Below are 14,238 nucleotides of genomic sequence, written 5' to 3'. Positions count from 1 at the left end.
TAAATGTGCATAATCTAGAATCGATGCAAGAGTGGAAAAATAGCATGCCCACGCTGTTCAGGAATACAAACACATTTATTTATCAAATTCTTTTTTTCTAAAACTTTAGATTTATAGTTCTTGTTTAGGTCATTAATTAAGTATATGTTGAATAACTTCGACTCTGCAGGTTCCACATAAACATTTTGCATGTTACAGGGTTTGAACACTTTACACTGTATTTTATCTCGTACAATTCTGTCCACATATGCCACATCTCCATTTTGTAACATAAAACATCCATCTTTTAAGTTAGGGGAAATCTTATTTAGTTTTTTTTTTTTGGTAAAGACATGAGTACATTATCATACTCATGTTCCCGCTTACATATTTGAACGATAGGGCTTTTTGCATTGCGTACTTCTTTTTTAAGTCGTTGCATGTGATTCTCGTATGGGAAGCAAGAAATATCATTTAAAGAGCACTTGTGATGTTCAACATCGTCCACTAAATGTAATAAATTATGTACATTATACACAACAAAACATTCACCATACAAACTTGGTGATTTGCTAACAAAATAATTTATTAGCTCTCTAGCATAGTTGATATACTGAGAACGTATATCAATGTTATCTGTAAGTAATATGGAAATGGCAATGCTTAATGAGAGAAAATGTTTATACTGTTCATTTGACAAAACTCTTTTTAAAACTATAGGTCCGGTGTACAACAAAAAGAATCGAAACTCTGTAGCTTTCCATCTGTCAACATCATTTACTTGCCTTGGTTGCCTTGCAAATTCAGTTGGCAAACACCCATTTAAAGCACCATGCAGGTTCGATAAGTGGGTCCTTTGCTGCATGGAAATACGTCCTTTTTTTCCACTTTTCAAAAATCTAATTAATCTCCTCACAACACCGAGACAAACTAAGTGCATAAAGTCTAAAGGTGCTTGATCTTTTTGATGATTGGGATAGCCGAAGTTATTAAAAACCAACTCATCTCTCTTAACCATATTTTCTTCTGGAAGAAATACTACACGGCCATTGACATATGTACCAACAATTTCACATCGCTCGCATGTGTTGAATCCCGAGTGAAGCACAATTGACTTCATAAAAGCTCTGGCTGGAGCATCACAGAGAAAAGAACTTATGGAAACAAATAATTTTTTTTATTGAAAATTAATTCATTGGTATGCAAATCTTTATAGTCATTCAAAAAATCATACAAAAAATTATTTAAAGAATTGGGCTTACTGACACCACAAAACATTGAACAAATGAATATATCACTAGTAGAAAACTGGCATAATATTGGCCATAATTGGCAACTTGAAGATTTAAACAATGGAAGTCCATCAACATTAACGTTCAATTTAATTTCAGTGTACTTTGGAATTTGAGAAAGAACTTTCAAAATCCCATTTCTGAAACCAAAATTGAAATAATCTCCTCCACATTTTGAAACAACAGATGTTTGACGAGGTGTGTGCAGCAATGTCCGGTAATCTTTGGGAACCTGCAAGCCTTCACCTTGTAAAATCTCCAAAATCTCATTTATTGATGCAGAGGACCATTGATGCTTAATTGCACATATAGCAAGTTTCTCCTTTAATGACAATGATTTACTTTCAACTATATCAGAACTTGATAAGGAACTCTCATCAGAAGATCTAATTGGGTCATCGTCTTTATAATTAGTGTTATTAATTTCATCAAAAATAAGTTTGTTTTTTGAAGAGCACAATATTGGATTTAAAGAAGATATTTTTTCATTAAACACACTTGCATCATCATCACTACTATAAATTAACATTTCTTGTAACTTTTTTTTCCTTTTTCTATACTCCATCATATATTGTGCCATTCTTTAAAACTAAAAATCAAAAGAGCAATGAAAATGAATTCTCCAATAAGTTATTTTCTTATTATAAATGTTTAGTTGTTTAGTTCCAATTAACGTTTAGTTCCTTAAATAAGGCCTTACTTGTGCAAAGTCTTTGCACAAGTACGGAACTAAACATTAATTGGAACTAAACAACAAAATTAAACTAAACATTTATAATTTTCTTTGCCAAAGAAGAAGCCTCCCTTGATTTTTTAAAAATCAATATAATTATATCGATTTTTAAAAAAATCAAGAGAGGTTTCTTCCTTGCACAAAGAAGGGACTAAACATTTACTACAAATCTGAATAATGGAAACCGAACAAAAATCACAAACACACAAACTAACCTTATAAACCTAGGATAGATTGATCTTTGATAAAGCCCTTTTTATTAAAAGTAATAATTAAATTTTAATTAAAATCTTTAAAAATTTGCTCTATATTACCTCAAGAGGTAATATACACTGATCGTGAAGTGGTTGAGTGGTTGATGTTTATTTGCGCAAATGTTTATCAAATAACTGTACTGCTTAATGGGATGGATGGGAAGATTCCGTTTTTTGTTTGTCTAAATCAACTTGTGCTGGTTATGAATTAGGTATATTAAACTTTATAAGTGTGTGGTTATATATATATATGTATATAATATATATACATATATAAAATATATAATATATGATATATATACATATATGATATATATAGTCAGTTTTTATAATATATATAGATATAATATATTGCCATGTTCGCTAAAATCTATTTTAAATTAGTTCTAATAATTGTATTCATTTTTTTAAAATTTTAAAAGGCTGGGAATTCGTTGATTTTGTCTTATGCAAAGGAACATTTAGTGGTTTTGTTAATTTATATGTTAACAAATATTAGCCTAGAAGTACATCTGCTCTGCCGTTTATGTCAATGTAAACATTTATTGATTGGTTTTTTGCTTGGGCCTCCCACATGCACATTGATATTAGACAAAAATGTCAAATGTGTCCAGAGGATCAAATTATATCAGTTCTAGCTTGTGATGCAACTAAAATTGGAATTAGTTTCAAAAATTCCTTTTTTAAACTTATTGAAACAGCTGAACTTAATGAGATTGTTCAAACACCATCACGACGATTTGATAGGTCATTTGTATATAATTCTGAATTATCAGATCCTAAACAATTTCCAGAAGCTAGAGCACATCTTAAAAAGATTTATCTTCTTATTTTTTCAGTTGAAAATTCTGATGATATAACATTTGATGCTGATACTTTAAAACTAAACTCTATACTTATAAATTATATTCCTGCTGAATGTAAATCATCATTTCAGCTGATGGTTTCAGAGTCACCAGTGCCATATAATTTGCGGCGGTCCTATGTATAAGTTTTTAAAATACTAGCTGCTGATAGCTCTCTTGACAGTTTAATTCCATGACGTTTCACTGATGAAATACTTTTTATATGTGAACAACTTTTATCAAATGTAGGTGGTTGTGAACTTTCAGTAAAGTTTTGTTATCTGCTGCGTTGTTTTTCTCCTGAGTTAGCAAATTTGGTAGAATTATCCTCTAACTACAATAATTAACCTTCTGGAGATATTGTTTTATTATTTCAATATTGTTGTAATTTTGTTAAAAAAATTCATTTTGTTGATGTGCAACCAAAAAATGCTGAAGTCACACTGTTGTAAAAAATGACCAAAAACTATTTTGAGCTGACCCGAGAAAACCGCTTTGACAGGGTGAAACTACAATGTTTCCTGACTCCGAAAATGTAAAATTTGAAATCTAACTATTTCGTCCGAGAAAATAATTTCGATTTTTAGTTTTTAGTACTTTGCACAATAGGGCGAAATGACAGCTTTTCAAATTTTGCATTTTTACAGCATTCAAAAACTCTTCAAAATAAGCATTTATTACTCCAAAACATAACTGTCTAAAATTCACTTGAATAATAGTGTATTCTGACACAACTGATATAGTTTTTCATTAACAAGATGGAAATAATAAACACTTTCTTAAATAATTCTTTTAGTTATTCTAAGCCAAAACACAAAAACAGCCTCTTGATTCTAAACACATAAAGAGCAAATGGTACATAAAAAAAATTCTTCTCAATATTTGATTCTTCACAAATGCTTGCTGTTGTAGTCCACAACACATGAAAGAAGCCTCTTTGCATACTCAGGATGATTGCGGTCTCTTTTGTATCTCTGCCAATGTGAGCTGAAATTATGATGCATTGATTCTGTTGCCTGCTCACTAAAGATCCCCAAGGGAGCCCCTTTGATCTCAATGAATTGCTTCACATGGAAAAAAACAGCATAAACTTTTGGAGTCACACTGATGTTCATGATTGCCAAATATGAGTCTCTGAAGCGATCAATTTTTTCAGAAAAGTCATCCTCCAGAACCATACCAAAACATGCTGTCACCACAGACTTAAACTTTCGAAGGGCATCAATGATTCCAAAGACTTGAAAAGCAGACTCAGTCTCTGCAATTCTTTGAAGGAGGTCAAGATTGCTGAGAAGCTTGTGACAGGCATTCCCTGCAAACTGCCCACCATGGTATGGTTCTTGTTGAATGTGGAGAGCTGAGGGCCACTTGACAACATTGGGCCAAACTTCTGTCATGGCTTTGTACATGTGATTGACCACACCAAGGAGAAGATGGAGTTCCATTGGTGGTATGAGCTCCAAGATGAGTTTGTTTTCAGAACCAAATAGCAAAGGCTCATGCACTACATTGCCAAAAGATCTTGCCTTTTTGATATCACCACCAGACTTAGCAAACTCTTGATAACAGGCAACAAGTGAGCCTAGTGTCCTCAAAGATCCTGATTGAGAAAGATGCTTTGATTCTGTGTTGCACCAAGAGCAAGGGTGAGTACTTGCATGGCTCTGAAGGCCACAAAGGATGTTGGCAAGTTTCATGTCGCATGAGACAACAAAGTTGACTTTGTCTAACTTGATTAAAGACAAGATCTGCCTCACATTTTCAAAGTTTTCTGGTAGTCCTTCTGATAAAGCCACAAGCATTTGACGCTTTACATTACTGTCTTTGGCAGTCCTCTGAGTTAAAAGTTTTTTCCGTGGTGGTGACCTTGAATCACAGTGAGAATCCAACTCCATGATGCCAAGAGAAACTTTCAGAAATCCTCCACCTCCATCAATTCCCAACTTGAAAATATGATTCTGGAAAACTCTTCGAGAAAGCAGGACTTCATTCAAAAGCTCGGCAAGATCCTTGCAATGCACAACCACAAAGTCAGTGGAGTTACTCTCTGATAAAACTTGGATGCTGGTTTGAGTAAAAAACTCAGACAACTGTTTGCCAATGGCTTCAAACTTAGCTAGAAAACTAGTCTCCACAATCTTGGTGTCACTGACTCTGTTGATGGTTGATGCCAATTTCTTCATGCCAAGGTTGGACAGTCCTGTGTTTAGCTGAACTTGTACAAGATCTTCAGTTTTGATGCTGGGTTCAGGAAAAAGAGCTCTTGCACTTGAGCTTCCTAAAAATGAAATTATAATAATACTTTTTGTAATTTAAAGTTTTAAAATTAAAGGTATTCCCTCTGAAGCTGCCATCTTTATATGTATATATAAAAGTATCACCTGTTTTAACTCTAAGTGGTGGGCCGCCTTTAGGATGCGATATTTTGGCAGTACCACCAGGTGTGGAAGGTTTAGTAGAGATGACTTGAGTAGCTATTTGCTCTGCAGCGAGTGGATCAGCTGTAGCTAGCTGCTTGAGATTCTCTCTAAAAGTGAATGGAGTGCACTGATGTGGCAGACCTCTTCCAACTAGACTCAAACAATCACCACATCTTTGAGGGGTACAATCTTCCACAGGTTTAGAATAGTCCACTGGGCTCTTCTCATTCAACTTCAAATGTCCAACTTGACAAATAAGACAGTTGCAACCTTGATCTCTTGTTGGTGGTCTAACTTTTATAGATGAGAAAGGAAACAAAGGTGGCAGGTTAACATCTTTTCCTTCATCTTTTCTCCGAAGAATTGTTCGACATGAGTCACAAATGCCTCTTGGCACTCTGGTATCAGTCAAATCAAGACTTGTATGGTAATGCTTGAGGATCTTTTCAACAAGGAACTGTGTCAACTCTCGAGAGCACTTTTTCAGACACAAGACACAGACAGATTTCCGACAATCTTCATGATTTTTTGAAAAATTTGGCATTTTGAAAATTTTCTCACACAACTGATAAATGAAACACTTTAAATAAACATGTTCACTGCCAATTCCCGGAATTTTTAGCTTGTTTACAATTTTGATGCAACAAAATGTTTATAATATAGTTCAACCATGAAATTGTAGGTAAAATTTTATCTTCTGAGTTAAAATAAATACAAATTATACTTGCTATATAGACTGTTATGTTTTAGAGTAATAAATGCTAATTTTGGAGAGTTTTTGAATGCTGTAAAAATGCAAAATTTGAAAAGCTGTTATTTTGCCCTATTGTGCAAAGTACTAAAAACTAAAAATCAAAATTATTTTCTTGGACGAAATAGTTAGATTTCAAATTTTACATTTTTGGAGTCAGGAAACATTGTAGTTTCACCCTGTCAAAGCGGTTTTCTCGGGTCAGCTCAAAGTAATTTTTGGTCATTTTTTACAACAGTGGTCATTAAAGATACTTAAAACCCACAAAGATTTGAGAGAGCTTATTATTTTGAAAAACATGGATGTCAAATTAGAAAAATGAGAATGTTTTCTGTTGATAAAAGTTTTAATAATAACTTGTTTGATGATATTCCTTCTGAAATTTGTAATAAATTATTTCCTCAAGTCTCAAAAAAAGGTGCATCTTTTCTTTTTTTATGGTTTTGTCCTATGCATGGCAATTGCTATGGCTTTCATATTATACCAGGATCAGAAGGAAGAAAAGACCCATATGCTTCTTTGTATACCCATTGTAATAAAGCTCCAAAAAATAGAGTTTATGATTTTGCATGCAGTTTATCGGAATTCTGTCACAATCGTGAATCAGGTTTTTTTAAAGATACTTCTTATAAACTTCACACATAAATGTGCTGATGTTTTTCGCTGCAATCGCTTGGGTAGTTTTTATCCAATAAATACTTTTACATGTATATGCGATATATATGTATATGCGAGCAGTTCAGTAGTTTTTTACAAAATATCAAGTCTTCAGCTTAACTAATGACGCAAACTCATTTTTGCTTCTACATCCAGTTTTTCATACATATTTGGAATCAAAGGAAAGAAAATCTCTTTGAAAAACGATTGAATATGTCTGAGAATACTAAAGATTAAATAATTTTACTGTTCTTTTTTTATCTTTGTTGTTATTTAAAATACTTTCTTTTTACTTATTTTATATAAATACTTTTTTTTCCTTACTATTTTGGAAGTTTTAAACTCTGTTTTATTCTATTATTCTATTTAATATTGTAATAATTTGTAATCTTGATATTGTAACTTATCAAGCAGCCAAACTCTATGAAAAACATTTTAGTTTGAAATTTTGTATTACAAACTAAAAAAAACTTTTGTATTACATTTGTATTTTGATTTACATTTGTTATGTTTTCGCTTTAGTACTGTATTTTTAGTTGTTTTTAGATAATATTTTTAGGTATACACTTACTATTATTTACATATAAACACCTTTACTAACTATATCCAATTAGATTGATACCGTTAATAACCTATTCAATTGGAGTGTGTAATAGAAAGTGATATTTGGTTCAGACGACTTTCTTGTTAGCAGTCGTTTAGACGATTTTTTTGGTGCTGGTAATTGACTTTATATTTGTAATTTTTTTTTTATATTTGCTTGTTGACTTATACATTTGAAATAGTATTTGATTATTATATTAAAGTTGAAAAATAAAAAAGCTTGATTTTCGTTTTATTGTTATATTTAATAATCCTTGCTCAATCATTAAACTCCTGTAAAAAGTTGCAGACTGAGTCTCTTTCAAGCGCAGCGGAAAGATAGACATGCTCTATAGCTCAAAAAACATTTTTTAAAGTTTTTTTTATTAACAAATAAAAAACATTGGAAAAAAAAATTAGAGCAAGAATGTTTTAAAATCAATTTTGTCTGTCATGATATTTTTTGGAAATGCGCCTGCAAGTGAAAAGACATCTAGAAAGATTTTTCTTCGTTGACAAATTCTAATTGCGCAACTGATTCGTATCTATCTAAAATGTAACTTGCATAAGGGATAGTCCAATAAAATTACGCAACGCAAAATATATTTAAAAACAGAAGTAGTCGGTCTTAAGCTTTTAAGCAGCGATTTTTATTAAACTTAATGGACCATTTTAATTTTCTATTTAACTTAAGGCTCTGCGAAGGAAAATTTTTGATCTTTTTTGTTTTGTTTATTAGTGAAATTCTAACCTTTCAAAATTCGTAGAATAAATAACATCGCAAATAGTTGTGATTTTAACAACCTAAGTTCGCTACTGACCAGTCGAGGATTGAATAATTAAGCATAACAACAATAAAAGATAAGAGGGATTGATGATCTGTGCATATTGCATTTCATTGGGTCTCTTTATTTAAAGGAATTGAAAATGTTTTTTTAACATATCTAATACCTCTTATAAAGTCTCTTGCTAAAAAAAGTTTAAAGGTCAGGGACATATTGGAAGGTTTGCTAAATATTTTGCTAATCAAAATTTAAATGTCAACTGCCGCAACATCGACCGGTAACCAGCCGTTACCACGTGTTGCGGTTTTGGTTGAGTTTTTTTTTGCATTTATTAGCATCAACAATAAGTCTAACGACTTGTTAAAATAGCTAAAACTATTAGTTGTACAAATTTTTATTATAAGATTTTTATTAAAAAATTTAGCATCTTAAAAATACATTGCATATAAGTTTTTTAATACATTTCAAAATTAATTTTCAAGCAGTAATTTATAAATAAAAGCAGTAAAAAAAGATACATTCTACCGAAGCTGGCATTGTTGGTACAAAAAATATTTTAAACAACTTGTTAAACAAAACAAGCTTAATTTCAAAGCAAACATTTTTGTTGAGGATAGTGTAAAACGGCCCACATTGGATGTGATTCTATTTGCATTTTTTGTTTTTGTAAACAATATAATTATTTTATTTTATATAGGGTTAGGGTTAGGTCAGAATAAAGAGTGTGATACATACTTTTTATTTAGAAATCAAAGTTTAATAAAAATCTTAAAGGTAATATTTCGAAATTTATTTTAATAAAATTTTAATAAAATAATTTAATAAAAAAACTTTCTCGTGATGAACACTACTGTACGTGACTTCACAACTCCACTTATGTCCATCTTTTACTCCAGTTTTCTATATAACGACTTATTTTTTACTTTTAACTTTACTTTTCGAGCTTTCTACATAACGACATATCCAATTTGTTGAAGTCAATTTGATGCCACTAACTAACAAGTTTTGGATTTGAGCTTCGGGTCGTTTTCTTCTAAAAAATAAATGGCGTTACATTAACTACTTTTCAAGAGGAAATGAAATTTCAGGAGGAGTAGCATAACTTTTCAAAAATATCTTAATAAACTAGTTTTGTCATTATTCCTTTCTTTTTTTTTCAATGCCACCTGTTGAATTGCAACCAAAACAGCCTTTACTCTACATCTACTATGTTTCACAGTACACACTGCTTTATGAAACGCTCAAAAACTTTACTTTGAATTAAGAATCATTTCTTGAAAACATAGATTTAAAACTTCGACGTTTTAGACGCAGAAGTCGGTCACATTTACTGCCATTAAAGATCCATTTTTATGTAGTTTTGTCCACTTCAGCATTCTTATGATTTTTATCAAAACACACACACACACACACACACACACACACACACACACACACACACACACACACACATATATATATATATATATTAGGGGTGGTCAACAAAAACAAAGTAACAGACATCAGTTCTCCACAAGTTTATTTTTGCTCTTTGTTATGATTATAACAATTTTACAAAAATTAAATGAAAAAAATTTTAAAAAATTGTACTTACAGGTCGATCCCTCCTATAAATAAAACATTGTTGAATGTCGGTTATCGATTTAAAACTTGAAATTAAAATTAAGAAACTAAAGTTGTAATTGAAAATTTTAACTGAAAATTACTATCTTGTTCAGAATTTATTTTTAAAATTTGACACTCTTTACATAGTTTTATCGATTATTAATAATTTAAAACTTTAAATTAAAATTATAAATAGAAATTAAGAAATTAAAGTTGTAATATAAAATTTTAACTGAAAATTATTATCTAATTCAGAATTTAGTTTTAAAAAAAAATTATCCGCAGTGGTTAATCTACGACAGTAATTTCATTGATAGAGTTAGAAAATTCTTGCGATGCACAGTGAGTCAGATTAATCTAAAAACGGCAAAAAGTCCAAAAAAAAAAGTGAAAGCTTAATCGTTTTTAGACTTAAAATGTAAAAGCAAACTACTTTTTGATCTAAAATAAACTTTAAATAATTCCATAGGTATTAGTAATGTGTAATTTTAAAGGGATATATGTGTGAAAAGTTAAATTTATCACCATAAAATTATGAAAATTTAAGGTATGTTTATCTTGTAAGAAACCTTATTTTCCACCTCATTACAAAACTTTATTATCTTTTTTGTTAAAGTACTGAGTGCTTAGATATCAAAAATTTATTTTCTTCTTTTTTTTTAGATTTAAAAAACAAGTTTTTAAAATTTTTTATTTGAAAGTTAAAATTTTAATGCACAATTTTAAACATAAGTGCCAGCCAAAAAAAAGTTCCACATTGTTCCACGTTCAATTTTGGTGAAACAAAACCATTAAACTATAGCCAAATAAACCCTGAAGTATTTACTGCGACCTCCTGCTCCTTAAGGAGATATTTCAATTAGATTCATGCATAGTTTTGACAAATGCAACACCCGCCCCTCCGTTTTCTTTTTAAAAACAGTTTTCGGACGTATGTGTAATAATTCACAAACCTCCGAAAGCTGTTTTTAAATCGAAAACGGAGGGGCGGGTGTTGTATTTGACAAAACTATGCATGAATCTATTCTGGTATTGGAAATTAATACTGAATTATTGAACTGGTTAGTAATTCAAATTGTGAAAAGATTTTCATATTCTGATTTTTTTATTTTTGGATTATAAATTGTTTTTTGTTTTTTTTGCGTTAAAGATTTATAACGCGCTTTGTAACGCGTCTGCGCGCGTTTAGCAAATTTGCGTGCATTTAATACGTACACGAGCGTTTGTGTATTAATATAATATTGCTATATTTTGGGTCAAGGAAGCTAATTTTTTTACTAAAATTAGAATTTACAAATTTTAAAGTCCACTAACGCGCGTTTTAACCCGTACATGTGCGTGATACGGGTAATTGGTGCATGTGAAAATAATTTTAGGCTCCTAATTTGAATTTCTTGACCCCAAAAACCCCTATTTTGATGTATAGTTTATGTTAAATGTACATGTATTTAATAGTTAGGTAATTTTTGCCGCTTTTTAACCTTTTTAACTCACTGTGCGATGGTTTGCGACCAATCAAAGAATAAACTGCTTCTTTTTCTCTTTCTTTGTCAATGTGTCATTGAGATTTTCAATAAGACTGATTTCCCTTTCAGCTATATCATCTACAACTGCCATGTGTGGAGCCTCGGTATTCTCCGAGAAATCAGAAGGAAAAACGTAAAATCTCCAAATAATTGTCTCCTGGCTGCTGTATTTTAACAGCAGATGGTAAAAAGTCCCTCTAGTACTGACAGTTGCTCTTCCGTACCTGAAAAACAAAACGGGTCGAAAAATTCTGATTGGGGACAATTTGTCTTCCCACTTATCAATGGAATCTGTGAAGTTGTGTAAAGACAATGATATCAGTTTTATTTTTCTCCCAGCTAACTCCACCCATCTCACACAACCTCTAGACGTAGCCTTTTTTCGCCCATTGAAATCAACATGGCGGCAGATTCTCGAAGAGTGGAAAAAGGGCCCAGGAAGAGCAGAAGCAACTGTTCCTAAGGACAAATTTCCCGCGTTATTGAAAAAGTTGTGTGATTCATTGAAGGAGGAAAATGTGATCAGCGGTTTTAAGAAGTGCGGTATAGCGCCTCTAAACAGGAGCAAAGTGCTGTCTATGCTTCCAAAAATCATTGATGATGAGGAAAATCAGAATCCAGAAAACATTCAAAAGAACACTGAAGCTGTTGACAGGAGTTTCCAAGAGCTCCTTCAGAGTCTGCGTCATGATCAGACTCCTAAGATAAGGCAAAAAAGGACCAAAGTATATGTGAAACCTGGCAAAAGTTTCGGTGTTGAGGACTTCGTCGTGGACGATGAGATTCCCCAAACTTCACGTTCTACTGGCCAAAACCCAGGTACCTCAGGTACTAAACAGGTTCAGCCAAAGAAAAGCCGAAAGCGTGTGGAGATATCATCAGAAGATGAAGAGGACTATTCCAATTTGTTTTCTTACCGTAGGGCACAGTTTATGTAACTTCTTTTGTTTATGTACTCAAATAAATCATTTTGTTGAGAAATAAATTTATTTGTATTCATTTATTGACCAAAAATCCATATTTGTCTGTTTCAATTCACCCTCAATTTGTTTCAATAGAAAAACACATGAAATTGAAGTACTGTTTCTATTCACCCCCATCTGCGGGGTGAATAGAAACACCATGTTTTTATTTGTTTTCATTAAAATGAAATAAGATAAAAAAAAAATGGAAATACCATAAAAAAATAGGTCTAACAGAGACCTGTATTTGGGGAAAAAATGGTGTACCTAAAACAACTACAAATATGCAAAACTTTAAACCAAAGTTGAAAATTGTTTCTATTCACCCCGTTTTACGGTACTTACAAAACATTATTTGAAATAGCTGCAATGGCTGAAATGTTTTTTTATTTTTTTGGCCAGTTATTTTATATTTTCAGTTCATTAGAAAATAAATACTTTATATTCCTTCTTACAAAATTTGTTAGATTCGTGCCACCATTATTTACAAGGACCTGAACCTGACAAAAAAATTACAAAAACAAATTACAAAATGAAATAAGTAAATTAAGGTGACAGTGATTCAAAAATCATTATTTTTTAATGAGATGATTTAAAAAAAAAAAGACAAAAATAAAATCAGTTAACATTTAGGGTTTGTGCAAGCTCTGTTTGTGTATCCCCTCATCAAATTAGTTGATCCTCTAAACATAACCCAATTTGTTTCATAATACTAATGGGGTTTACAATATCACTATCAATATTTAAACTCATAACTTATTGAATTCAGTTAATAAATAATAAAAATAACTTAACAGCATAAATTCTACACTTAAATATTAAATGATTAGATTCATATTTGATATGATACTTAATCATTGAAAAACAAAAGGGTATTTAATAAATCCCTATGGCAATATTCCATTGCACTAGGCTAGTACCATGAAAGTTCAACATTTTGACCTATTGAATTTAGAGAATATGTTCACGACGTATTAGTGATCTATTTGAAGTCTTGCTAAAGATGTATGATTTTTATGATTTTTTGAAATCGTTTCATGTCTCCCACTAAAGACATGAAAAATTGATTTACTAAAATCCAACTTGATATATCTAACAATATAAAACTGAACTTTATTTAACATATATTAAATGTAAGAAAACCTTAATAATTTACCAAATATTTTTTCACATCTTCATCGTTCAACTTACCTTCAAAAGCTTCCATGTCTTCAAATGTTTTAAGAGGTAAGTTTAATTCAATTTGTTTCTAATTTGTTACTAATGAATTATTTTATTGATGATTATCATATTTAAACCTATAAAATAATTAGTAAAATCTGTTTCCTACCCAACTCTATCTCTGGTATTACAGGCCTAAGAAGCTTTTCTGGCATCTTCCTTTTCTTTCTTCTATGATTTTTCAAAAACAATTTTTTTTAAATTTATTATTTAATTTAAAATATTATTACAGGCAATATTTATACAGAAACATAACAGACAAGAACACCCAGCTAACACAAAACGTTCAAGAACGTTTGAAGAACGTTAGAAACGTTCTTAGAACGTTCTTAGAACGTGCCCGACCGTTTCTAACGTTCTACGAACGTTTCTTGAACGTTTTGTGTTAGCTGGGCAGACAAATAATATTTTGCAAAAAAATTGATGCAATTAGAATTACTTAAAAGGATTTAAAAACAAATAAAACACCTGTTGCTGTATTTAATTTCTGAATCAGTACTCTCAATTACATCTTTACTGATAGTTTTTTTTCTAGCCTGTTAAAAAAAAAAAAAAGTAGACCGAAAAACGAGAATGTTGCTATGTAAGTTAACGTAAATTTTAGGCATACAAAATAGCTTATGCCA

At 31.1% G+C, this 14,238-nt stretch overlaps 4 protein-coding genes across 4 annotated transcripts; 2 read left to right on the top strand and 2 right to left on the bottom strand.

Moving 5' to 3' along the window:
• Positions 1 to 944: 944 nt before the first annotated feature.
• Positions 945 to 1,851, bottom strand: LOC149890396 (uncharacterized). The gene has a single exon (XM_090084721.1). The coding sequence runs from the start codon at positions 1,849 to 1,851 to the stop codon at positions 1,135 to 1,137; it is 717 nt and encodes a 238-aa protein (XP_089940847.1). The 3' UTR covers positions 945 to 1,134.
• Positions 1,852 to 2,587: 736 nt separating this feature from the next.
• On the top strand, positions 2,588 to 3,249 carry LOC149890395 (uncharacterized). The gene has a single exon (XM_090084722.1). It carries the CDS (start codon positions 2,833 to 2,835, stop codon positions 3,247 to 3,249), a length of 417 nt encoding a protein of 138 aa, XP_089940848.1. The 5' UTR covers positions 2,588 to 2,832.
• LOC149890394 (uncharacterized) lies at positions 2,998 to 7,872 on the bottom strand. The gene is made up of 2 exons (XM_090084719.1): positions 5,485 to 7,872; positions 2,998 to 5,381 (listed from the first exon to the last, which is right to left on the bottom strand). Exons 1-2 carry the CDS (start codon positions 6,065 to 6,067, stop codon positions 3,994 to 3,996), a joined length of 1,971 nt encoding a protein of 656 aa, XP_089940845.1. The 5' UTR covers positions 6,068 to 7,872; the 3' UTR covers positions 2,998 to 3,993.
• Positions 7,873 to 10,932: 3,060 nt separating this feature from the next.
• LOC149890393 (uncharacterized) lies at positions 10,933 to 12,916 on the top strand. Its single transcript, XM_090085795.1, has one exon. It carries the CDS (start codon positions 11,714 to 11,716, stop codon positions 12,365 to 12,367), a length of 654 nt encoding a protein of 217 aa, XP_089941921.1. The 5' UTR covers positions 10,933 to 11,713; the 3' UTR covers positions 12,368 to 12,916.
• The last annotated feature ends 1,322 nt before the right edge of the window (positions 12,917 to 14,238 follow it).

The sequence above is a fragment of the Hydra viridissima genome, unplaced genomic scaffold (assembly GCF_058129835.1).
Source record: "Hydra viridissima isolate aposymbiotic clone 2 unplaced genomic scaffold, HvirCarnegie_v1 scaffold_4, whole genome shotgun sequence".
NCBI classification, from domain to species: Eukaryota; Metazoa; Cnidaria; class Hydrozoa; order Anthoathecata; family Hydridae; genus Hydra; species Hydra viridissima.
The sequence above is the reverse complement of the archived record's forward strand: the minus strand, read 5'-3'. Positions and strand labels throughout refer to the sequence as shown.